General features: G+C 31.1%; 2 protein-coding genes across 5 annotated transcripts in view; one reads left to right on the top strand and one right to left on the bottom strand.

Moving 5' to 3' along the window:
- Window positions 1–25288, top strand: part of LOC143078895 (integrator complex subunit 13-like) — an 89857-nt gene that overhangs the window by 8500 nt on the left and 56069 nt on the right. For both annotated transcript variants that reach the window (XM_076253944.1, XM_076253934.1), the window contains exons 3-4: window positions 342–526; window positions 1783–1863. In XM_076253944.1, the coding sequence (XP_076110059.1) occupies window positions 342–526; window positions 1783–1863 (266 nt within the window). The remainder of the gene's footprint in view (window positions 1–341; window positions 527–1782; window positions 1864–25288) is intronic.
- Window positions 2958–25288, bottom strand: part of LOC143078900 (FMRFamide-activated amiloride-sensitive sodium channel-like) — a 29563-nt gene continuing 7232 nt past the window's right edge. Inside the window, exons 1-2 of one of the 3 annotated variants that reach the window (XM_076253971.1) lie at window positions 23609–23866; window positions 2958–7257 (exon numbers count right to left, since the gene is read on the bottom strand). In XM_076253971.1, coding sequence (XP_076110086.1) covers window positions 5379–7238 — 1860 coding nt within the window. In that variant the 5' untranslated portion in view covers window positions 7239–7257; window positions 23609–23866 and the 3' untranslated portion in view covers window positions 2958–5378. Of the gene's footprint in view, window positions 7258–10641; window positions 10742–23608; window positions 23867–25288 lie in introns of those variants that run through there. The other 2 variants (XM_076253958.1, XM_076253963.1) reach the window with 2 other exon arrangements.

Here is a 25288-nt window from a genome sequence, read left to right as displayed (position 1 = left end):
TCACTTTAGGAATAGTTAAAATGTTAATGTTGAGAAAAAATCAGCTACAATGTTTATCAATTTAGAAATAATTGATCAGTGACAAGAAAATTAGATAACACATGGATAGTTTAGACTTTTATAATTAAAATGCAAATTACATGGAATTGTTATAAAGATCCATCATATAGATTCTTTGATATTTAGAACATTTTTTTATTCTTTCAGCATCATGTTTCCTCAACATATCTATATTATGACTGTTGTATCATTTACATCTACCCAGCTTCCCTTTTTCCAAAGTTTAGATGTTTTATGCAAGCAGGTAGAGTGAACTGCTAATGTTTTCCTAATTGTTGCAGGTTATGCTAGCATTGGGCCATGTAGGTCCACCAAGTGTGTGCAGTAAGGAAGATGACTATGATTTATTACACAGTCTTTCTCATGCTATTGAAGCATTATGTGAACAGACAGAGTTGCAGCAGCAATACAGTCCAGATGATATACAGAACCGAGGGAGAATCATTTGTTTGACTTCTGCAAGAAGGTAAGATTTTTACTTGAGATGAAGGAAAGACAGAATTTTAAAAGGGATTTTTTCTCACATGTGACAAACATATATGAATACTGTTTATTTCATGATATGTACTTACTTGCATCAAACTTTATTTTTCTACAACCTCTGCTGAAATTTGAATCTCTTGGTAGTTGAAAATTTTATTTTACAGAAGTTATGTCCATTAAGAATGCCCATTTTCTCAAGTGTACAATTCTTGCCAGATAATTATGGAATTTATATCAAAGGTTTAAATATATCAGCAATATCTCAGAAAAAATAGAAAATCAGTGCTGATCAACAACTGTGAAGAGTTATTCCTCTTGTATTATTTAGATAGAAAATTGTATTGTAAGCAATCACACACCTACATTTTTTTAAGAATTGTTATGAAATTTATATCATAGATCAGCAATGCCTAAGGCAAGCTTAAAAAAAATGTGAATCTTTTCGGAAAAATGGCATTTTTGTTTTTGGAAAAAAACTGACTTTTTCATCAAGAATATCAATGAGTCCGCTAGGGCAGGCTGATTTTCCAGCTGATGAAGTCAGTATCAAAAAATAAAATGCCATTATTCTGTTTATCGGCAATTTGATATTAATTGTATATATTTGTTGTTGAGAATATGAAGTAAAATGGAATAGTTTGTAAAACTACTTTTATGTGTACATAACGTTGGGATAGTTGTTTGGTTGGATGAATGAAGCTGTGTGCATTTCATTGATAAATTGATGCTGATGGACTTGAACAAGCAACGTTGCTGCACTGGTACATGATGTCATTGCCTAATATTTTCGAATATCAAGTCCTCTCCATGATCTTTAAAATATTAGGCAGTAAGATCAAAGGAAAAATGTACAAATTGTCCATAAATTATGTTAGTTTTCTTCCAGGGTTGCAATAACATGTAATTACAATAACGATTGAAGATTGAAATTTGGTATGCTGTTAATTGATTATCTGGATATCTGATTTTGAAAAACATTCCTTATTGAATTGAAGAAATAAATTGATCTACAGTTTGCAATATAGAGGAATGAATTTAGTTGCAGGATTGCAATTTAGCAACTGATTATAATTCCCCCTTGAAGTTGTCAACAAATGGATTATTGTGAGCCCATATACCGGTACATCAGATTGCTTATTTTATACAGATTTTTAGTTAATAGAATTTTTTTTTTTCTTTTTCATTTTGTTTGTTTCAAACAAAAATGTATATAATTTATCTACTCTTTGTTATTATTAGTGAAGCTCAGATACGTATGTTTGAGGAGTATGTACAGGATGCCATGAATCAACACAACAAGTTAGCCAGTGGTTCAGATACGTAAGTTTATTGTATGTTTAGACTAGTTGTGTTGTTTTTGGGTAAAGATTGCATGATATTAAAAATCTTCCAAAATTGATCACTACTTTAGAGATACACAAACTCAGAATATTGTAAACATCCTATCCATGAACATTTCCTGAAATTTATTAATGAAATGTATGCTCAGATATTCAAGTTACAAAATTATGTTATATTTGTCAAGAAATTTACATAACTTGTATAAGTATAAGGTGCAGGAATATAATATCTGTTTCTAAAAATATCAATGGTGTCATTGTTAAAGTAATCTTTAAAATTGGAGTTATCTTCCTTTGTCCGAAATTGTAGGTGAATCAGCTACAACCAATGATTTATACAATACAATATTTAATTTGACTTCCCACTGATAAATTAAAACAATCTTTACCCTTCAGTGCTTACAAGCACTTTGATTACAATATGTTGCCAGCTCTGTAAATGCTAGACAATAAGAACCTCACTCTGGAAATCTGCTCCAAACCTTCACTTCATGTTTCATCATTTTTTTAGGTTTTTAATTTTTTTTCCAAGAGAAGTATGTCAAATTTAAATATGAATAAAATACATTTTTCCTTTTTTATTGAAATGGTTTTATTAATTCTGGATACAAGAAGAAAATATGGCTCTAATTTCAATATCACCATTTAAAGGGGGTATGGTGGGAGTGGCATATAATTTGCATTTTGGGCATCAATTAACTAAAACAGCAGCAACATATACTGCTACTATCAGTATGTTCAGGTGTTTTCATTTTCTCCAGACTTTTACTAGCCTATTTCGTGTTAGATATCAACTCCCAGAGTCTCATCTTACAATCAGGTTTTCATACCTATGCATGGTTACCTTGTTAAAGGTCGCATTATGTGTACCAATTTTTGGTAAACTTGTGTTGTGTTGGTGTTTCAATGATGTTTATCTTGTACCTCTTCTTGAATAGTCTTTTTTTAATATTCTTTGAAGTTATAACTTTTATTATGCACTACTTTCAAAAGTAAGATTGAAAGTTTATTGTGCTCAAGGTAGTTTCAAATTGAATATAAATAATAATATAAAACCTGAAAAACACATCGATAATGGGTGAATATCACAATTTTATTGCACATTTTCATAGAAACAATTTTACAATTGTTTTGTCATTTACATGTAAAATATGATATTTATGATGACACAATAACAATGTTTTCTATACTTGATAATACTTTACTATGTTCGTTGCTAGGTTTTGTGGTTAGTCATGTTAATGGATTCTTACAAATTAACAATTAGAAAAAAAAAACTTGCCCCAAGCCTATACTGCCTTAAGAGAAACTAAATTAGTTCTTGTCAGACCATAGCATTTTGTTAACATGATTCCTCTGAGACCTTTAAGCTTTCAGATTGGGTCAGGTTGCTTTTTTTTCTGAATGTATATTGTACTTTCTTAAGGTCAATGTATAGAAAAAAGTTAATGTCCTGACTGTCTTACCAGTATATATTTTATGTTTGAATAGCACTCTGTTGTACGGTTGTACATAAATCAAAATAAAAAAATTGTTATATACACAATTTTGGCATCTATGTATTAATTAAACATTAGTCATGTCAAATTATGATTTATGTAGTGATAATTTAAACAAAAAAATCAAATGATCAAATGTGTATTTATCATGTAGCTAAAAATGATGCTACAAATACATTATAAACATGACAAACAATCATAAAATGACTGATGAGAATGACAGTAAAATCAGTTAACAGCCATTTTCTGCAGTATTGTCCATTACTTCAACATTCTTTTGAGCCTATGGTCAAATACTTATTAGCCATACTTTTATAAAGAACACACAGTAATCCCATACAGCTTGATTAACCTTGCATGGGCTTAACTGTAATAGATCTACAATATATAGTAAGTTATCAGGTTGTTTTTTCATCCATCTCTTATAAATAGTTTCAGCTCTCTTATTTTCAAACCCATTTGAGTTTGGTAATGAACTTGACATGCATATATACCATGGCTAGTAGGTGGATTGCATTGAATAACTTGACATAGTTCTATATAAGTTGTTTGTTAGTATAATGTATGTGATTTATGGGTAAACAGTAATGCACTAGAATGAAATTACCCTGATACTTCTAAAATTGCAACACAATTGTGTTTATTTACATGCAGCACACCTCTCTATTGGTTCCCATGATTATCTTCTAGTTCATATTGCTATTAATTGGCAAACTTAGCATTTCAGAATGAACCACTTTATGGTTTCAGTAATTTTGTCTATTGAAGAAATTTTATTGCTATAAGGCTTAATATTAGATCTTATTTCACTTTTAATCTTATTTCATTGAACTTTAGAAAAAAGGGTATAATTGATTTTTATAGGTATTAAAACAAATAATATAAAAAAAATACTGAATATGTAAATAAGTATAAGAACAAATGAATACTATATGAGCAACCATCAGAAATATTCTAACATCTGTGATATCGATATTTGAGTTATTTCCCTTTGAACACTTCTAGGTGTAATACCACAAAATCATGGTACGTAATATCCGGTTGTATACGAAAGTAGGTCCAAAAAATATTCCCTTGAATTTGACAGTTGCAGGTATTTAATCCTACATTTTATTGCAGTAAAACCATTTCTGTGTCATAAACATATGTCTTGGGTATTTAAAAACACCATTATTTTTTATTTGGGATTTCTTTTGTAATCTTGAGGTTACATGGTGACTAAACCTTGCACACAGATAAAATAAGGGGAGAAATTTGATTGGTTAACTTCCAATGATGATTATTTTCTTATATGCAATGAAATGTTATGTGAATTTTTTTCTATAGAACTGGACAGGATAAAACTGAAATTTATTTTGAAACAAAGATAAATTCTGCACATTTTTTTTAAAAGTGCAAATTTAACAAAGACTAATAGGGAAAAATCAATGGTGGTATTACACCTTCTAGAATATAATCAATGAAGAATTTTGAATTTAAAACATCCATAAACTCATATGACCACCCAATTGTATGGTTTAACCCTCTAAAAAACAAAGATAAAAAACAAAAATAACTGAAAAACTGGACAAGATTTACATAATAAATAAAATTGGATGTTAATTCATTTACAAATGTTAAATGAAATAATGAAATTTACTTAATTCTTTCCTGTTTTTTACTTTCAATTGCAAGATGTTTTTGTAAGGTTATATTCACTCATACAAATGCTAAGTCAGTCCCTTTCATATCTAAGATGTTAATTTCTAATGTTCACACTCTGACAATCTTGATGCTTAACTTCCAATCAAATTCTTTATTTCTGAATTCAATGCAGTACTGAATTCATTGTCAGAAACTAAGAAATAGCTGGTTTACTTTTTTCTGATTCATATGAAATTCAGCAGTTTGAACTTGTATTAAACTGATTAGATCAGAGGTCAGTCAAAGCTGTTGGTTAGCTTAGATGACCAGTTAAGTTCAGTTCAATTTAAGCTGTTGGTCAGCTGAGATGATGTCATACAGGTGAATCCTCAGGTAAATCAGACATTGGTTTGTAATACTCAGCTTTGTCAAAACTTTCAAAATCTGACCTTTTGTTATAGGGGTCATAATGATCATTTTGGTCCATCATTCCATGAAAGGGACCATTTGGAACAGGGTCATTAGGTTGTGGAATTTTCTTCTCTGAATTGAAAAGCAGTATTATTAATTGAATCACCAATTCAATAAGTTCCATGATTGTCAACACTGAAATGCCCATCCATAAACCTAATGTTCCACCTATATCGGCAAATAAATCCTCTATTTCATATGCTGCACTTTGTTTAAATTCTACCACATTTAAATCTTCCAAGTAGATATTCAGACGTATTAAGTTTTGATGTATAAGAGTTGATGCTCGTATAAGTCTTTGACGTTCTGTCAAGTTAATGTTTGTATGGTATAATTTTTCAGCATGTGCTTCTGGATCGTTGTACAGTTCCTCATATTGTGTGACATGGTCACGAAGATAATTGTACGCTTCTTTCAAAAATGTATTTTCTAGCTGAGTTTTATTGTAAAATTTTGCTAGTGCATTTTGCTGAAAAAATTCTAAAGGCCAATATGATAGTGATAGGGCTTTCTGATAAGTTGTTTCCTGACATGGTTGGTAGCAGCCGCAGCCTGCTTCATAACTTCGATCATTTGCCAGTTTTCTGAGCATGTCTTGTTCACATTTCAAATCTGGAAGCAAGAAGTAATTTTTTCTTTGCTTGGTAGTGCCATCATGGCCTCCTATGTCTTCACAATCCATTTTCTCAAAAATTTCTCTCCAGTTTTTCATTGATCCACAATAAGATAAATTACGATTTTGTAGATCTGGTAACCCAGATGACTTGCACTTACATTTTTCAATAACTTTTTCCTGCTTACATAACTGTAAACAAGCAAAAATTGTGTTGCTATAGTGACTGTCCTTATATAAAAGTTCGTTTGTACAGTTTCCGTATGGATATGGTAATCGAGTGTTTATCACAGCTTTTAATCCTACGGAAGAGGAAAATCCAGGTGGAATGTCAAAACCATGATCCACAGGACTAGGCATTGTATTTGGAGCATGCACCTGAACACGTAATCCTGCACTGTGAGCAATGTTATTGTTTATATCATACAGTCCATATGCTCCCAATGGCGGGTCATCATTATCAAGAGCAATTACCACAGATAAACCATACTCTGGTCCAGTGGCTTGAATTAAAATCTTTTCAGCAAGTCGTTTACTGTTGAAAGTGTAACAGTTAAAGTAGTTCTGTCCATCAAAAAAATGTGTGAATTTGCTTGCATTGCATTTGTGTTGATTAAAGCGACAATGCAAGAGAATATCATTGATATCATGACCTGATGCCATAGCTTCACTATTTAGATTTTCAAAAAATGCTTGGGTTGACTCCATTCTAATTTGTTGTTCGCCAAAACGAGAACACTGTTGAAATTTGAACCAGTCCACAACTTTTGAATGTCTTCTCTCCATTTGATGTTTGATTTTTGTTAATGATATTGCCTGAATATTGCAGATAGTCACAGCTGGAAATTCCACTGGCATTCCAGTTTTCATTTCAGACACTTCAACAACAGAAAACTGTAAATATTTTTTGACTAGAAGCGACAGTTGAAGAGTAGCGGCTGTAAATCCAACAATGACCAGCAGGGCCCACATTACTTTCCGTTTTGTTTTAATAGAAGTGGCTACCTTAGAAAGTCCATGTGCAGTACTTTCAGCTCCTAATTCTGTGATGATATTTAGTGCTGTCTGGTTTCTTCTGGAGCCTTTGTCTTTCACCATCCTAAGATGGTCATGGATGTAGTTGAGCTTACGTAGGGCAATATATTTCATATGTTCTCGAGGAAATCCCCTGGAATAGAACAAGACATACATTAAAACATTGAAATAATTATATTTTGTATAGTGGTATAAACTTTCAACTTGTTTAAGGATACCAAAAATAGCTATTTATTTGTTGTTCCGTAACTACATCCCATCTCTCCTTTTCAATATTTTTTTTTTAAATTTTTCTGGCAAAAGAAAGACAACTCTATTGTAGAAATATTTGATGTCAACTTGGCTAATGCTTTTTAAATTAAAAAAAAAAACCCACACAATACTAAACAGATAGCAAAACAAATAAGGACAGACATGAGTCTACAAAACGCTATATAAAAATCTAAAGTCTGAGCAACACAAACTCCCCTACAAATTGGGGAGATTTGGGTGGAGGGGGTATCAAGAACTCCTGAATGGCAAGTAGACCACATGGTGTTGTGGAGGGGGTATCAAGTACTCCTGAATAGCAAGCAGACCACATGGTATTGCTTATGTAAGCACAAATTCGGGAACTTAAGTCTCATTCAATGATGTCACAATCAGCAAAAAAAAGAAGATGTTATGTTTGAATAGTCAGTCCTTTTAGGGAGTCTTATTTTGTGATTTTTAAAGCCCTATGAATTGAAAATTTCTTTATATCTTTTTTGAGTTTTCATAATTATATCAGCTCTGATTGGGTTGTCAAAAAATGTGTCCTAATGTCAAAGTATGTTAAATATTTTGTAGTGTTTCAAATATTGCAAGAGAATGTTGGAAAGGTCAAAGCTTAGACATTGATTCTGTGCTTATGTCAAATTTGTATCCCAATTTTTCTTAGGTGTACGTGTTGATGTCAAATTTGTTGGAGATCATCATGACCTAATGTTCATATCTAGCTCTTTCGTAACATTTCTATCAGTGAAAAGTTGTTGATTTCAGAATAATGATCATGTTAATAAGATATATTCCTAGCTATGAATAATAATTTGCTATCTACCCTCTCCATTCATTCTTCATTAATATCAGGTATTAAATACTCTGACTAATGGAAAGAAGATGATCTGAATTCTATTTATGCTAATAGGATTAATAAACAAACATGCAATATATATTTAGAAAATGAGGACAAAGCATATTAATCATAATTGCTGTGGACATGTTGTAAATGTAGGATTCTATAGTATCAAGAGCATGACATGTATGTTTTTGTTAATTATCCAAATATTTGGATATCTAACACAGTAACATGGCTTTATTTTTATACCAATTACCAATATATACCAATTGTTCTGGTTTATTTGATATGATGAATCCTACCTCTATATTATATATAAATTCCTGTAAAATTCTATCATTGATATAAATTCTGGGAAATTGTATGGGAACTTCAATTCTCAGTCACATATGATTGTATATCCATTGTGATAAAATTGAACAACATTTATTATTTTTATTTTTAAACCTTTTTTATGATCAATTTGGTAAACAAGCAATATTCAATTTTATTAAAAAAAAAATATTATAAGGACTATATATGTATCTCTTCTATTTGTATTGGTTTAAAACACTTTTCACCAAAAGCATGTTCTTGATAAACTTTGACACAAAAAAGACATATACATTGCAAATTTTTCAATTGCATATTCTGTTGCACATGAGTTCTGCAGATATTTTGTACATCATTTTCTAGCTAGAATCAAACTAAAATGTTCTTATGAGGATCTTAATATTTTATGTCATTCCCTAGTGGTGTAGTGGTTAGTGCATCGGACTACTAACACAAAAGTTCCTGGTTCGATTTCCGTTCGGGATGAAAATTTCAGGAACTCAATTTTCGGCTCTTCCTTGACACCATTTGCGAGTATGGTCTTGAGGAAACGATGATAGTCCGTCGGGAGGGGACGATAAATGGCTGACCCGTGTAAAGAGAGAGCCATATCTCTTGCACGTTAAAGACACCCTTGTAGATTTCAAAAAAAGAGTAGGCTAATGCCGCTACAAGGCAGCACTCGCACCTGCAAAGTGGAAAGGGATTAATATAAGTTGCAAAACTTGTTTCCCAATTAACTATAAATAAATATGTTTAAACTATTCCCTGGTTTATCTGTTATAAACACAAACCAGTTAAAAAAATTCAAAGTATTAATTTGCCAACTAATGGTTTATGCATATCAATAATCACAGGCAGTCAAATTAATTCTTAGTTCAAAATATTGAAAAGAAAAAAGATATCAGAAAAAGCTAGAACTGTAAGTTGACTTTGCTACAAGTAACATACCCTGTCCTCAAGCAAATCAAAGTATGACAGCTTCAGTTAATAACTTAAAATTATCCAAAACCTGTAAAAAATTCAATACAACACCATGACAACACATTCTCTTAATTTACACCTGGGATATATTTAGGGTTAACCTGTATCTTGACAGTAAACAATTTGTAATTTTTTCCTAACAACAGCCCTTGTATATGTACAGTCTGCTAATGAAGAATTTATTTGTACAAGTGTAAGAAATGGCCTACAGTGATCTGGCTTCCAGTGTAGGAGGTAGTGGGACTAAATCCAAAGCAGGGTCCAATCCAAAACTTTACACAAGGCATCAGATTTAAGGTCACCTGATTCTGTCCAAAGGGACCTGAGTGATCTTAGTTGTCCATCTAGTACTACACTGTATCACTAGCCTGTCAATACTGAGGTTGTGCGTTAAATCCCACATGTGACCTGTGCATTTGACTCCAACCTAATAATTGACTAGGATTGCCAGTTTTCCTGTCCAGGGTCAGGAGTTCTTTATTGGGCGCTCAAGCTTCCACACCTATAAAATCTGATTGCCTCTAAATGAGAAATAATGGCTTTACACACCAATCAATCAATCAATCTATTTACATGACCATATATGGGTATGAAATATGTACATCCTGCATAGCCAAATGGACATTCCACTTTGGCAAGGCATTTATTGTCAATCAGAAGAACAAGGGATAACCATATTCATATACCCAATAAAACCTTGGAGTGATTTATATTATGAGATAAGGGAAACTGTTTCCATGACAGCATGTCATTTTTTTACATTTCTGGAAAACATTTTATATATACAGGCCATTTTCAAAGGGAAGCAAACCCAGTTTGGACCCCTAATTTTAAAAACATTTATATATATGTATGTGAAAAATTAAAGAAAAAAAATGATTTCCTCTTTTCCCCAAAAATTCTTTGAATGATTTTTTGTGCCGACCTTTTTACCTTAAATGTGCATCTGCACACATTCATTCCATCTGAAGTATAAAACCACTTGCAATGGTAACATGATTTTGAATACTGAGAAAGTTTTGAAACAGCAGAATCAGAAGACTTCTAAACACTTTTTAGATGTTTTAGATATAAAACTTAAATATCATTTTTCTAGAATAAATAAAAAATGCAATAAACACCTACCAGTTTGACATGAATGTTATGCCTAATCCACTGACATAATTAATTTCAATGTAACAATAATAAATCCCTGCATTTGTCATATCACAGAAATGAACATCAATGAAATATAGATTGATAAGAAATGAACATCTGTATCAAGAATAGTTAAATATGATAATTGGTTAAAGACCAATTAATATGTATTGGGCTTGACTACCTAGAGAGATGGTTGTTGACCAGTTAATTAGCTCTAATTTTAATTAATTAGTTATCAGTTGATCCCTATGGTCAGTGTAATTAAACATGTCTGTTTCAGTTAGTGTAAACAATTGATTTCTGTTGTTATATAGTTATCTAATATCTAAGGGATAGGTTTAACCTGACCAAAAGTATCTGACCTTACATGACTTGTTAAAACTCAGCACTTGGCAACATTCTGTTCCGATCTGGAACAAATTTATGATTACATATTTCATCCTTGGATCAGCATTATGAGTATTTTGACTTATCTGGAAAATTCTACTGGGAATACGAACCAGAAACTAACAAGAGATTATACATGCTTCTGGTTAGAAGATGATTTTCATAGAATTGTAGCGTTTATCATGATTAAAGAATATTTGAGTTATGTTTAGTCAACCAAAATCAGCTTTAAATTATACTGTATAGTTCTAAACTTAAGTTTCAAATATCTCAAACTTACGTAATTTCAGAGGGATGGGTATTGGGCTGATTGGCCAAAATGACCTGCCCTGGTCAATCATGAGTGAGGCACCTTTATTATGTTTATGCTAGATCGTAAATTTTGCAGTGTACTATATTAAGCTCTAACACTGATAGACAATTTCTTTAAAATTCTGAGAAATTGAGTAAATTTTCTTAATATTTGCTCTTAAAACCTAATGAAAAGCCTGAATTTTATATGTAATCTTAAAGTTGGTCATTTTCAAAATGTTGATCAGCATATAAGACTGCAAACATGATTTTGAAGTTAAACCCTGATTCAGTAATATAAAGTGAAATGTCAGTGTGATTTATATTAATAAAATAAAAGTCTGGAACAAATTGTTGGAAATAGAGGAAAGTATACGTTGAATTCAGAAATTATTATGATGTTTTTAATAATGCAAAAAAAAAGCAACACTTTCAGATTCACAATAATAAAAACTTGCTTTCATAACTTTAATAGTGATTTTTTTCACAAGTTTTTGTAATCACATTAATTATATATGACATATATCTAGCAATTTCAGCAGTTATTTGCAATAATAAATGCGCACATATTAATGTTTGAATTTACATTATAATTAAATTATACTTACATTTAAGAACAATATAGATCCTTATAATATCAGTTTCTCAATTTTTCAAAATTAAAGAAAAATCACAAATTCTCCTATAAATCTTCACAGATTCTATAAATCTTCACAGATTCTATAAATCTTCACAGATTCTATAAATCTTCACAAATACTTTTTTTCTTATAAATGCAGTTAAGAAGACATGAAAAAATGCAGCATTTTGATATCTTGAAGTTACTTATGACATATAATGAGATGAACACAGTGTGAATATCCTATGTTTAATGAGACACTTTAGATCTTAAAGTCAGAAGTAAATATGACAGAGATAGTCGAAGAGACAGCAAGCAGTATGTTGATGAAATACCATTTATATTACTTAGATGAACAAATGACATAGATAGCACTAAAAACCTAATGCAGCGCTAAACCGAAGGTTGCAGTAATGAATTTGACATTTGTTCTCTTAATTTAAATTGTTACATAAATCCTTATCTGTTTTATGACAAGGTGTAAAACGTTAAAATGTTTTCATTTAAATTTCCATGATATCCTCCTCCAGGAATTGCCATCATGTAGTTTACATTTTGTTCATTTTTCAGGTTTAATGTGACCTTGGAAAACATTCATTTGTTTATTTTCTAGTAGAAAAAAACATGAAATTGGATGTCAAGGAAAGATAAAGGAACTTTTTAACTTAATCATCTTGAATTGGATATCTGTTATACTATAGCACAACTTTAAATGGTTTCCAAAGGATTTCATGACGAAACACATTTGTCTGGGCAAAAAAATGTAATAAATAGGTTGTAAAATATAGGTTTACTTATTTCATACTTGTGATTTTGCAGACATTTTGGCTCTCAAAATTGTGTCATTGGTTCAATTGAAATATTATTTAGAGCAAAATGTATGTTGAATCTTAATTAGATACTTGATTAATCTGAAAAGAGACAGTTCAATTTTGTGAGAATTACTATGATGCTAGCAATCTTTCCACATAGGGAATTTTACAAACAGTACCAATTTTTATCCAAAAATAATTTAATTTTGGATGTAATGCGTCTTCTGATTGGCTGACGTTATTTTGTTATGAGCCCATAGACATAATTTAGTCTTGTGACTGTGACGTCATCAACGTTTTTTCATGGTTTTCTACGGTTTAAAATGGAATTTGTAACATGAATCTTCTTTTTTTCTTTGATCTTTTTATGGAATAACACAGAGACGACAAGCATGTACCAAAATGTATGCTCTAAATTGAAGCAACCAAATAATATTGCATGAAAGGTCACATGGGCCTATATAACTCAATGGGAAAACTGCCATGAAATAACCAACAACACTTTAACCAATATTGCATGAGTAAGCTCCGCCTCCTTATGAAAAGATTACGCCTACAAAAAAAGCACACACACAAATGTCAATTTTATTTGAATTCTTATAATAAAATACAAATCTTTAAATATGTGTAGGTTTTCTCCGCCAGAGAGACCACCAAAAAAATGTTACGTCTACGCATCAATTTCAAGATAGAACCGAAAAAAAAATACAAATTTTCCTTGTACTTTTGAACATAAAAACCCCAAAATTGAACATAACATATTGAAATGAAATTTGTTCAAATGCAGAGCTTAAAGTAAATCTCCTAGGTCAAATGTTTCCAAGTGGTAATAATCCACAGCTTGAGAAACACTCATGTTATAAAATGGTTCCATATTTGGATGAATTTGCGACAGTCTAATATTCTCCTCTATTGTTGACGACGCGTTGGTTAACGACATGTCTTCCTCGACTTCTTGAAGAACCTGCAAAACAGTAAAAAATCTTTTTAAGAGAATAAAATAATTATATTTCCAAAAATAAAGGTCCAATATAATGGGGCATATAAATGACATCACATCACAGTAAAAATTTAGATTCCCGATTAAAAGCACATGCATTTTGAACATGGACCCCCCTTTTTGAAGCCCAAGGTAAAAACAAATATTTTCGCTTGGGGATCGTGTAGATAGTAGAAAAGGTATTGTTATCGACTGGTTGTGATTTTTTAAGACTTGGTATAAGTTTAATATTGTAGTAAATTGTACATATGGAAAAATTAAAACATTTCTTTTTAACATTTTGGCAAAAAAGGGGGGTCCGTGCCTCAACAATTACATGACAATAAGCGTAAATCATTCTATTTCAATTTAAAAAAAATAATACACACCTGAGAGAGAACCAAAATTGTGAAATCATCGCTATGTTCATGTTCAATTTCAAGCAAATCTGGTAGAGACTCTATGGGTAGAGAGAATGCGTCTGCCATCATCGCTTCCTTCAGAATCATGCGGTTTGTTAAATTTTCTCTCCAAACGTGATTTTTTTTTCTGCACGGACTGTCATGGGCGTGTCATTCATGTCACAAATCATTTATAGCAACGCCTTCCTCGTTAGCCAAATAAACTTCTCACGCTACGCGTTCGAAAGTTTATTTGTCTAACTCGGAATACTATGCTATAAATATAACTTAGAATTAAATTATAAGAAATGACTGTAATATTTTTTCTGTCTATTCGAAATAACTTAAAAAATGTGGTACACACTGTTAAATAACCCGCTACGCGCGTTATTCAGTGTGCACCAAATTTTTAATGTTATTTCTTCATAGACAGAAAAATATTACAGTCATTCCTTAAAAAGATTAATCCAAGTACCTAGGTTCTGAAATTTTCAGCTATGGTTATGAGCAGAAAAAAATGAGGAAAATAATTTTGTTAAAAGTTTTTTTCAAAGAATATAACATTTCGCAAAAGAATAGGCATTGATGCTCTAGATATATACAAGACTTCTGAAGGGATTGCTGTGTAATATTACCAACTAAGAAATGTAAACTTTACATCCTCATTCAGGAAAGGAAAATTTATAATTGAAAGGGATGTTATTTTGGAAAAATATTTAATAATTCTTAAAGTTTTCATAATTATTTAAATGATTGCTGACTGTTTTTGATTGTGTTTATGGCAAAGCTGTTTTCAGCTTTCATTCTGTGGTTAAAGTTTCACCAAAATACAGACCTGATGAAGTGTGAACAATTGTATTCATTGACGTCATGTTTTGATTTCAATACAAAGGAAAAAGATACTATTTCAACAATAAAAGTGAAATTGTTTTGATTTGAATTGAACAAAATATTATTTGAATTACTTAACTTTTTTAACAAAATATTTTAAAATGAGGATATGATTGTGTTACGGTGAAACAAGCACATTAGAATTACAAGTCATTCAAGATTATTATTCATATTGGCATTTTCCTAGCATTGTTTCTGGCTAGTCCAAAAAGTACCAAATTCTATTAGTGTATACTAAGCCCTTAGATGTTAAAATTGTTATGCAAACCCTGGAATCATCAGTGTTTGTTATAAGTTGTGTCTCAATGTTCTTCTGTTCTTCAGGGAATTTGATGTTTTTGGCTGATCTTTGATATGTCAGTTTAAATTTCCTTGTTATATACTGCAGTTCAAATGTTGAAAAATGTGTGTTGATCTTTTAGATGTGTTGGGATATTTTGGCGCCATAGGTAGCTGTATCAGTATTGGTTATACCCCTCATCTTCTTTTCAGAATTACAATGTATTTTTAAAAGGAGAGGGAAAACTGGCTATAGTCATTCTCCATCCATCTGTGTGTCCGTCGGTCTGTAGTGTTTTTTCTTAATATTTTTATTACACATTGTAGGAACTGTAAACCAATTATATTTTGTGAGTGATTTATTTGGCAACTTCCATGAGTAGAAAAATAACGTGAATATATATGTAAAACTTGGATCTTCATCAAGTAAATTTGAAAATCGCAATATTAAATCACTATGAAGTGGACTTAAAAGGGATAAAAGCGAAATAAAGTGTCCGTGAAAATAAGTTGGTTTACAGTGTCCAGAAACAGGGATACAATAAAGATTTGACTTATTTGAACTAACTTATACTTGAACTTCATTTTTATGCTCTTAAATAGCCTTGTTACCAAAAAATCACCACACGGAACACTTAACAATCATAAATTGTTTTAAGACAAGTTAGACATCTTATTGGCGTTTTTTTCAATTTAGCTTCCAATAAGATTAATTTAGGCATGATAATGAAGGCCTGCTACAAATAATCCCCCCTACGATAGCAATTATACTTCATTAGTAACTGTTTTCTTCAAATCCTTTTTGGAGTTCGCAAACTTTGTTTCCCCTGACATTTTTATTGTATGCATATGTTGGATGTAATTAACATAGACAAATGTATATTTATTCCATACTGAGTACATATGAAAGAATTGATATTTCAGTGCATTTATTTAATTTAAACAGCTTAGGTATGAAAATCCTGGAAAGATTATTAACACATAATTGCATTTTATTGTTTCTTAATCAGTTTCATTCAATGATACCATATGCAAAACCCCAGTAAATCGATCTACAGGTACTCTCATGTTGAAAAGTGGAATTATTTATTGCGTATAAGTACGAGGATTTTTTTCTCAGTTCATGTCTTCAATATGAAGGGAAGTGAGGTTATATCTTATAGAAAAAATGTGCCCAGTCCCCAAGTACCTTTGACTTTGATACTTCTCCTGAAATTCTCCAGTTATAATTTTTTTACAGTTAACATACGCTCTCATGATTCGCAGGTGTGTTCTAGTAGCTTTTTATTTCTGGTCAATCCATCCATCTGAGTTTTTTGTTTTTTTTCATTGATTGTCAAATTATTGGAAATAACTGATTTGTTAATTTGTGATATTTTACCACTCTATTCTTTTTATATCATACAACATTTAATTCAACATTAAACAACTATTTGTCACAGCACTGATATGTCCCAACAATGAGCACAGCCCAAAGTGTACAGTCAGCCACAACAAGCCAGACACAATAAATGTTGGAACAATCCAAAGAAAAATACTAACAGCTTATTAAACCCACTTGAAAAAGTAAATACCCCAATTAAGCCTGGTTTGCTCACAAGTTTTAAGTGTATGTTCTGTTTATAATTATTGTCTTATACACATTGTTAGTCCATTATTGTCTCTTTACAGACCCATTATATGATTCAGAAATGCAGCGTTTTACAAAAGTCTATGTTTTTTTTAAAACCTGGATATGAATAACCCTCCCAGTCTATAGATATGAAACCCTTAATTCTTACTCTGTTCCAGTGCTTTATTTATGACCTGATAATTCTGTCTTCAGTACATGTACACAAATCTTTGCACAAGCAAATGTCATATGAAACAGTTGCCAAAACTTTGGCAACCATATGTACATCTGTGTTATGATTGTTTATAGTAATTTGTAGTTTAGTGTTGTTGTTAGTTACATTATATATTTTGACATGGTTTATCAGTAAATAATAAACATGGAGACTGTCCAGAAATCTATTATATATTTACCCAGTAAACAAATTTGACCCAGACTAAGTGACCATTAAGCCAGAATGATAGACAATGTTTAGCTTTCGCTTAGAGGATAAGGAATGATAGACAATCTTTTTGTTTTGCTTAGAGGATAACCCTGATTGTAGTGCAGTGTTATTGTTTTGTTATATTAATGTCCTCATTATTATCATCAGTTCAACAGTTATATCGAAAGGCTTTTTTTTAAAGAGATCATTTACTGTAGTTGAGATAGATCATTTAGAAGCATATTATACCACAAGCAATTCATGATTGTCAATGACTTCCTATAAAAAAAATCCTATAAAAGTACAAGTCGGAACGTTTATATCTTTTTACACAATAATTTTACTTTGATGCCTCAAAGTCACTGTCTGATTGTATTTTTTACTGTATGGATTCTGTCTCATTGACAAATACTATACTCATCTCTTTTGGCTGCTGGATCCAATTATTGTCATGTAAACTAATAATGTCAACTATAAATAACTGTCATACAAGTGGGACGTTTAGCTAGCTATAAAATAAGGTGTAACACACTATTTTCTTCAGAAAAGTCAGGGATATGACATTTATTTTCTATATTTTTTTTTGGTTGACATAATAGTCTTAACATTGATTTTGTCAGGTTTTATGAACTTCCTCTTTTGAATTTATCTTGAAGTTGGTATTTTGTTGATGCTATTTCATTCATGTACCAGTACATTAAAGGGACAAATAACTCTTTAATCATCTTGCCCCAGAAATTACAGGAAGCCAGAAGCCTTTTTGTGACCAATTTGGAAGGGGTTTTCTATTTTTGGTCCCAGTTGTGTAAAATATTTCAATTTTTAAATAGAATATCACTGAGACCTAGTCTTTGTAAACCATATAGACTGGTTTTTAAAGTAACTTTTACAAAGTAAGAGTTTCACATTTTTTCAGTACATGTATAGACTTTCAAGTGTTACATTTTGAATGGTACAAAATATATTCAATATATATTACATATATTTTAACTACCGGTATATAATGTTATGCAGATGTTATTTGGTTTATAAAATAGTGTTTCATATTACAGAAGGGATATAGATTTATGGCTCATCATTACATATAGTCTATTTGATATGCATGCAGTGCTTTGATTCAACAAAATTAGTTCCATGCAGTTTATTATTTCTATACGTTTGATTAGGGTCAATGCAGTTTTTTGACGTTGCTTTAATTAATCCTCTTGAGAATTTATTAATTAAATAACCTTTTATCTGAAGCACTTTGCTTTCTAGCAACCTACAGAACAAGCACATAAATTTAAAATAACAGGAAGTATTCTGAAAATCTTTCTTCATCTGAAAGCACATGACAAAAGTGAGACATAAATGAATTAGTGCAGTGATGGAAAGTAAAATTAAATAAGTATATTATTTCTTTTTTTTCTTTTTTCAAAGCACCTTATAAAAGAATCTGCCAAAGGTCAGATCTCTATTTTAATATGTAAACAAAATTGTTTAACTCAGATGCTCCTGTATGGTAAGATAGTGCATTAGGTGCACATGTGGTACCTGCTGATATTTTACAGTATCTTTATAGTGAATATTTGATTGATTAATGGATTGGGTTGTGTGTTTTTAATGAAAGAAAGTTGATGTGTTTGTTTTTGTTTTACAACCAAACTAGCAACTCATCAAAAAAACCTTTGGATTGAAATAGGTCATCAGTTCTACTGAAATGTGTATGACTTACTTCTGTTTTTACTCTTAATTTTTGTGATAAGATCATAATTGAGTTATCTAGTCATCAACTTATTAACATTCAAACATACTTTCTGTGGTAAGACATTAACATAGTGACATTAACTATTTCTGTGATTTGACTAGGTGTTTTAACTTCATTTTATATATTGTAAATAATATTTTATTTCATAATGTTAATGTTTTATATCTATGCATTTTAATAGCCTCTGTATAGAATGGCTCACATTTTATTAGAGCCCCACCAAATGGTGATCACCCTAATAATTAGTGATCAGTCTGTCTGTCCATCTGTCAGTCCGTAACAAATTGTGTCCACTGTATATATAGAGAACCTTTATAATTTCATACTTTATACTTTACATGTATATTAACCAACACCAGAGGGGGTGACATAATGTTTGTACAACTTCCTCGGTTAAAGGTCAAGGTCAAAAACTTTGGTTTCAGTTGAAAACCACATGTCCTATGGTAAAGATCGTGACCTCTCTATATTTTAAGAACAATTAGAATTTCAAAGTTTAAACTTGAAAATATATTAACCAACACCAGAGGGTGTATCCTAATGTATGCACAACTTCTCAGATCAAAGGTCAAGGTCAAAGACTTTGATTTCAGGTGACAATCCCATATCCTATGTTAAAGATTGTGTCCAATCTATATCATGCAAATTGTTATGAATTCAAAGTTTATACTTGACATGTATATTAACCAACACCAGAGGGTGTGATATAATGTTTTTAAAACTTCCTAGGTCAAAGGTCAAGGTCAAAAACTTAGTTTCAGTTGATAACCACATGTCCTATGGTAAAGATGGTATCCGCTCTATATCTTGAGAACCATTATGATTTCAAAGTTTATACTTGACATGTTAATTAACCAACACAAGAGGATGTTTCCTAATTTGGGGTCCTATTTTTGTATTTACTACTTCCTAGGTCAAAGGTCAAGGTCAAAAACTTTGATTTCAGGTGACAACCCTATGTCTGATGTTAAAGATTTTGTTCGATTTATATCATGAGAATTGTTAAGACTTCAAAGTTTATACTTGACATGTATAATATTAACCAACACCAGAGGGTGTGACATAATGTTTGTACAACTTCCTAGGTCAAAGGTCAAGGTCAAAAACTTTGGTTTCAGGCGATTATGACCACATGTCCTATGGTAAAGATCATATCTACTCTCTATCTTGAGAACCATTATGATTTCAAAGTTAATACTTGACATGTATATTAACCAACACCAGAGGGTGTGTCCTAATGTATGTACAACTTCCTAAGTCAAAGGTCAAGGTCAAACAATTTGATTTCAGGTGACAACCCCATGTCCTACGTTAAAGACTGTGTCCGATTTATATGATGCGAATTGGTATGACTTCAAAGTTTACTCTTGACATGTATATTAACCAACACCAGAGGTTGTGTCAAAATGTATGTACAACTTCTTATGTCAAACGTCAAGGTCAAAAACTTTTGTTTCATTTGAAAACCATATGTCCTATGGTAAAGATACAAATATTTTACTACACGTTACATTTTTATTTACAGTGGGACCCACAGAGATGGTTCCCATCTCAATACTTTAGTATTGTTTTAAAATGTATAAATATTGATTGTACTTGTTGAGAGATGAGATTTAATAAAACATTGAATCGAATTGAATTGAATTTGTTCGTATGGTAAAAGATTCATTAATTTGGAAATTTTGAAATATTCTACACCCAAACAAACTGCTACTTTAAGTTAATTAAAAAACCTTTTTGCAGGGTTGAAATATTCGCACAAAGGAAATACACGAAGAATGTTTTGGAAATGGGTAAAATAATTTGATTACCATAAAAGACTGGGAGGGTCACAAAAAACTAGGGGAATTGGAAATGAAAGGGAATAAATTAAGAGGATAAAATGTTATGAAAGACATAGAGAGAAGAGAAGTAGGATAAAGTTTCATCCTTTTGTGTTCTACTTGAATCTGTCTTTGATATTAGTCTTTAAAATGTATGTTTTACATTACATAATTACTTATGTTTTACTGCTTCCAATATGTAAATGTTTTATGTAAGAAAAAGAAAAATGAAAGATGAAAGAAACTCTATAAAAAAACTGAAATGTTAAACTATGAATTGGTTACAAAATTTTGTATCAGTCAACATAAGCATATTGCATGAACATATGTACAAGATGAAAGAGAATACAATGAGCTAGAAGACTTGGATTGGTAAAGTTTTTTTACATAAATATTTGTACACCTTTTTGTTAATTACTATTTGATGAAAAGGTAATCAAATAACCTTCAAGGGAAAGTGTTGTTAGACAAAACAAATTGACAATTATTTCACCAATAGTTGCAAGAATGCTGTGAGTTAAAAATGCAAGATGAAACGATATATAGTTCCTTTAATATGATTTCCAGTAACTTTTCAAGGGTCATTGACACACAGGTGGTTTCTTTGTTTTTTGAAGTTGAAGCATTCAGACTTAACTTGTTTGAAAACATTTGAAGTGTTGAGAATGTAAGGGTAATATACTGAAAACTTCTTACAAATTGGTGGCCTTCTATGTTAAATGTAAAAGTTGAAGTGAAAAGTGTGCTTTTCTGGAGCACATTTTTTAAAAAGAAATAAGACAATTAAGATTCAAAATATGTCTGTCTAGATAATTTCACATCCAGAATTGAAACAAAGGTCAAAAACATTAGCAGCTGAAGATAAGCCAAACGGTTTTCAATGACAAGTGTAAATCCAAATTGTTTTCATTCTGACCAAAATTGTGTCTACTAGTAATGTCTATGATATTACAACATAATGTGTAAAGTTAACATCTGATCCTTCTCACAATAAAATGTAGTTGGTTTAATTAGTTAATGACAAGTATTGTTTCCCCAGCCTTTTCAAAGTCCATTCCATGCAGTGAAAATAGTTAAGCTTTCAAGTAAATAAAACAATTGGATCGTTTTGACCTAAACTTAATAGATTTGATACACACTACATGGGGGCAAATGGAATAAAATCTGGGACTTTGGATAAATGAAAAATTTAGTTTAGAACTTTTAAAGTGACTGCACAACTGTATCAAGTTGTTACTAGAGCTGAAGTAATGTTTTATTGGATGAAAATGGTATAATGTCACATTAAACTAGATTATAAGATTGTGTTTTCCGTCAATCAACTTGAAGGCAAAAAAAACCTGAATTTCAATAAAAAAGTATACTGATTCAAGAAAAAATTATAGTTATATGTTGTAAAAAAAGACTGGATGATTACCAGTTATAAAAATGTTCAGGCACTAATTTCCCAATGAGTTTATCATTTATTATGTTTTGAGATGATGATTTCTGACCTTTCTTAACATTATGAAGTTACAAAATGCTGGTTAGCTGTCTCTACTAACTCTAGCATGTATTAGTTCACTACTACCAATAGTCTTGTACCATTTAGAAGTTTGGCACAGAAATCACATAAAAATTCATGTACATTTTCGTGGTAAGCATGTGTGTGTCCCATTACACAACAGACATACTAAAACATATACTTTTCATCACTTTTGCCATCACATTTGTGTAGATATGTAGGAGAAAAAGTATAATAATATTAACCAAGTTATTCTTAATGTCTCAAGAAATAAAAATAATTGGTTGATTACTGTTTGCCTTAGCAATGTCCAGTTTTCAACTGTGACTGAAAAATGTGAGCTCAGGTTTGATAGGTTTAAGAATTGTTACTTGCTATTTAGACCACCTACAGACCCATTAATAAAGAGTTGTATATCATACTGGGTTCTGAAACATGCAGAGAGCATGGCAATCTCGTTCCAACAATGTAGGCATCAGATTTAATTCCCCATTTAAACTGAGGACATCTACATATGTTTACATATTATACATGATTAAATAGTGAATAGTATATAGTAGAAAGCAAAAATTTCATGTTAAAAATTTCTAATGGGGTATTGTGGTTGAATGTTTACTGTTGTGGTAAGTCTTTGGTTTCACCAAAATTTGAGTCAAACTAAAGACTTTAAAATTTGAGAATAATGAGTCTGGTGGATCATGGAAGTATTATATTGTACAATATAATACTTCCATGGGTGGATATATATAAACCAACAAAAAAATTTCAAAAATCCTTAAGAGGACATTGCACACAGCATCAAAACAATTGATGCTTACAAAAATCATTCAGTATAGATTTTACCAATTTTGTAAGCTTTATTAATTTATTTTTAATTTTATGAACTGTCTTAAAAAAAGTGTGTTGAAACTAAAATTGCTCTTTTTATTCAGTCACTCTAATTATGTCTTTTATTATTGTTAATTTACTATTCAATTAATAAAGGCACAAATTACTTAACTTATATAATATATACAGGATATGTTATTCTATATTACAAATAGGTCACGGTGACCATGTGACCATACCAGATTGTTTAAAAAAAAAAAATGCTGTTTTGAAATTATATAATTTTTGAAATTTTAAACCTTATTGTTTATATATAATTTGCCTTTTTCAAAGAGTTAAAAGAAGTTTTACATACCCAACTTTCCTCCATGTTAAGTTGTCTTGAAAAAAGTTATTCCAGATATTTCATTCACAATATAAAAATTCCAAAGTTATATTTGTCATATCTATTTTCACAGCAAAACTCCCATGAAATATGGGGAATATTCTACATGTTGGGGTGCTTAACTACAAAATCGCCCCTTGACACTTCTATGAACAATTTTGGAACTTAAAAAAAATGAACTTTATCAAGTTATTGATAAGTCATGTTATTTATTTATTCATGATTTGGAATTTTGCAAGGAATTATATATAAGAATTAATTAATATCATGCATACCCCTTGTAATTAAGAATGGAATAGTCTGCATGTTTGTTTTACAAGTATCATTGTTTCTTTGGTGAAATGGTGTCAGTCTTCATTAGTCAATTAGGAAATAGACCTATCATTATTATTATAACATCTTTCATCTTACTGCTATTGGATCAAAGAATAGTTATGCTTAAAACAAATGGCAGGAATCTAGGTATGGCTACTTGTTACTAAGTGATTGCCGATAGTATGTGTAGTTGTCATATGCTGAAAACACGTTTTTGTAGGCTAATGGGTATTGCATCACGAAAAAATATCATTAGCCAGTTTCTTGTCATAAAAGTGCAGCAAAAAATGACAAGAATCGTTTAGCAGTTGTTGCTTCTAATTTATGAGGAAACAGTGGATCTTGATTGATTTTTTGTACTGGAAAAAATCCCATGTTTGTGACTGTTGTGAGCTTTCAAAAGGGATTGCATATCCTTTGAAAGGTTGTCGACTCTGTGTGTTAATAATTCTCTTTCAATCTTATTCATGATTTGCTTACTAAATTATTTGTATAAAAATTCTAATTTGCAAAAGCACATCCGTAATTGAGTAAAATCAACTAATTGATGTTATATGACATATATATAAATACATATCTTGTGACCACTTATGTTCCTTGGCTTTTTATAAATTGTCATGTTTTGTGTCCCTAATCCAATGCAGTGTCACAAGCTGATGCTGCCTCCTTTGTTGATAATAACAAGGTCAAGATCAAATATGACAAATTTAAAGATCAAGGCCCTAGGTCAATTTTGAAAATTGTAAAAATTACCTTGTATATGCACTCTACAATTCAGTTCTGATTTATTGTCGAGCCTGCAACTTTTGTTGCAGAAAGCTCGACATAGGGATAGTGATCCGGCGGCGGCAGCGGATACGGCGGCGGCAGTGGCTACGGCCGCAGCAGCGGTGTTAGCTAACTTCTTTAAAGCTTTATATTTTAGAATGTGGAAGACCTGGATGCTTCATACTTTGTATATAGGTGCCTCATGTTACGAAGTCCTTGACCTCGTTTTCATGGTTCAGTGACCACTTGAAAAAAAAAGTTCAAATTTTTTGTAATGTTGAATTCTCTCATATTATATTAGTAATAGGATAACTATATTTGATATATGCGTACCTTGTAATGTCCTCATGTCTGTCAGACAGTTTTCACTTGACCTCGACCTCATTTCATGGATCAATGAACAAGGTTAAGTTTTGGTGGTCAAGTCCATCTCAGATACTATAAGCAATAGGGCTAGTATATTCAGTGTATGGAAGGACTGTAAGGTGTACATGTCCAACTGGCAGGTGTCATCTGACCTTGACCTCATTTTTATGGTTCAGTGGTTATAGTTAAATTTTTGTGTTT

Source organism: Mytilus galloprovincialis, chromosome 1 (genome assembly GCF_965363235.1).
Source record: "Mytilus galloprovincialis chromosome 1, xbMytGall1.hap1.1, whole genome shotgun sequence".
In the NCBI taxonomy this organism is placed as follows: Eukaryota; Metazoa; Mollusca; class Bivalvia; order Mytilida; family Mytilidae; genus Mytilus; species Mytilus galloprovincialis.
Note: the sequence above shows the minus strand (reverse complement) of the source record. Positions and strands in the feature narration are given on the sequence as shown.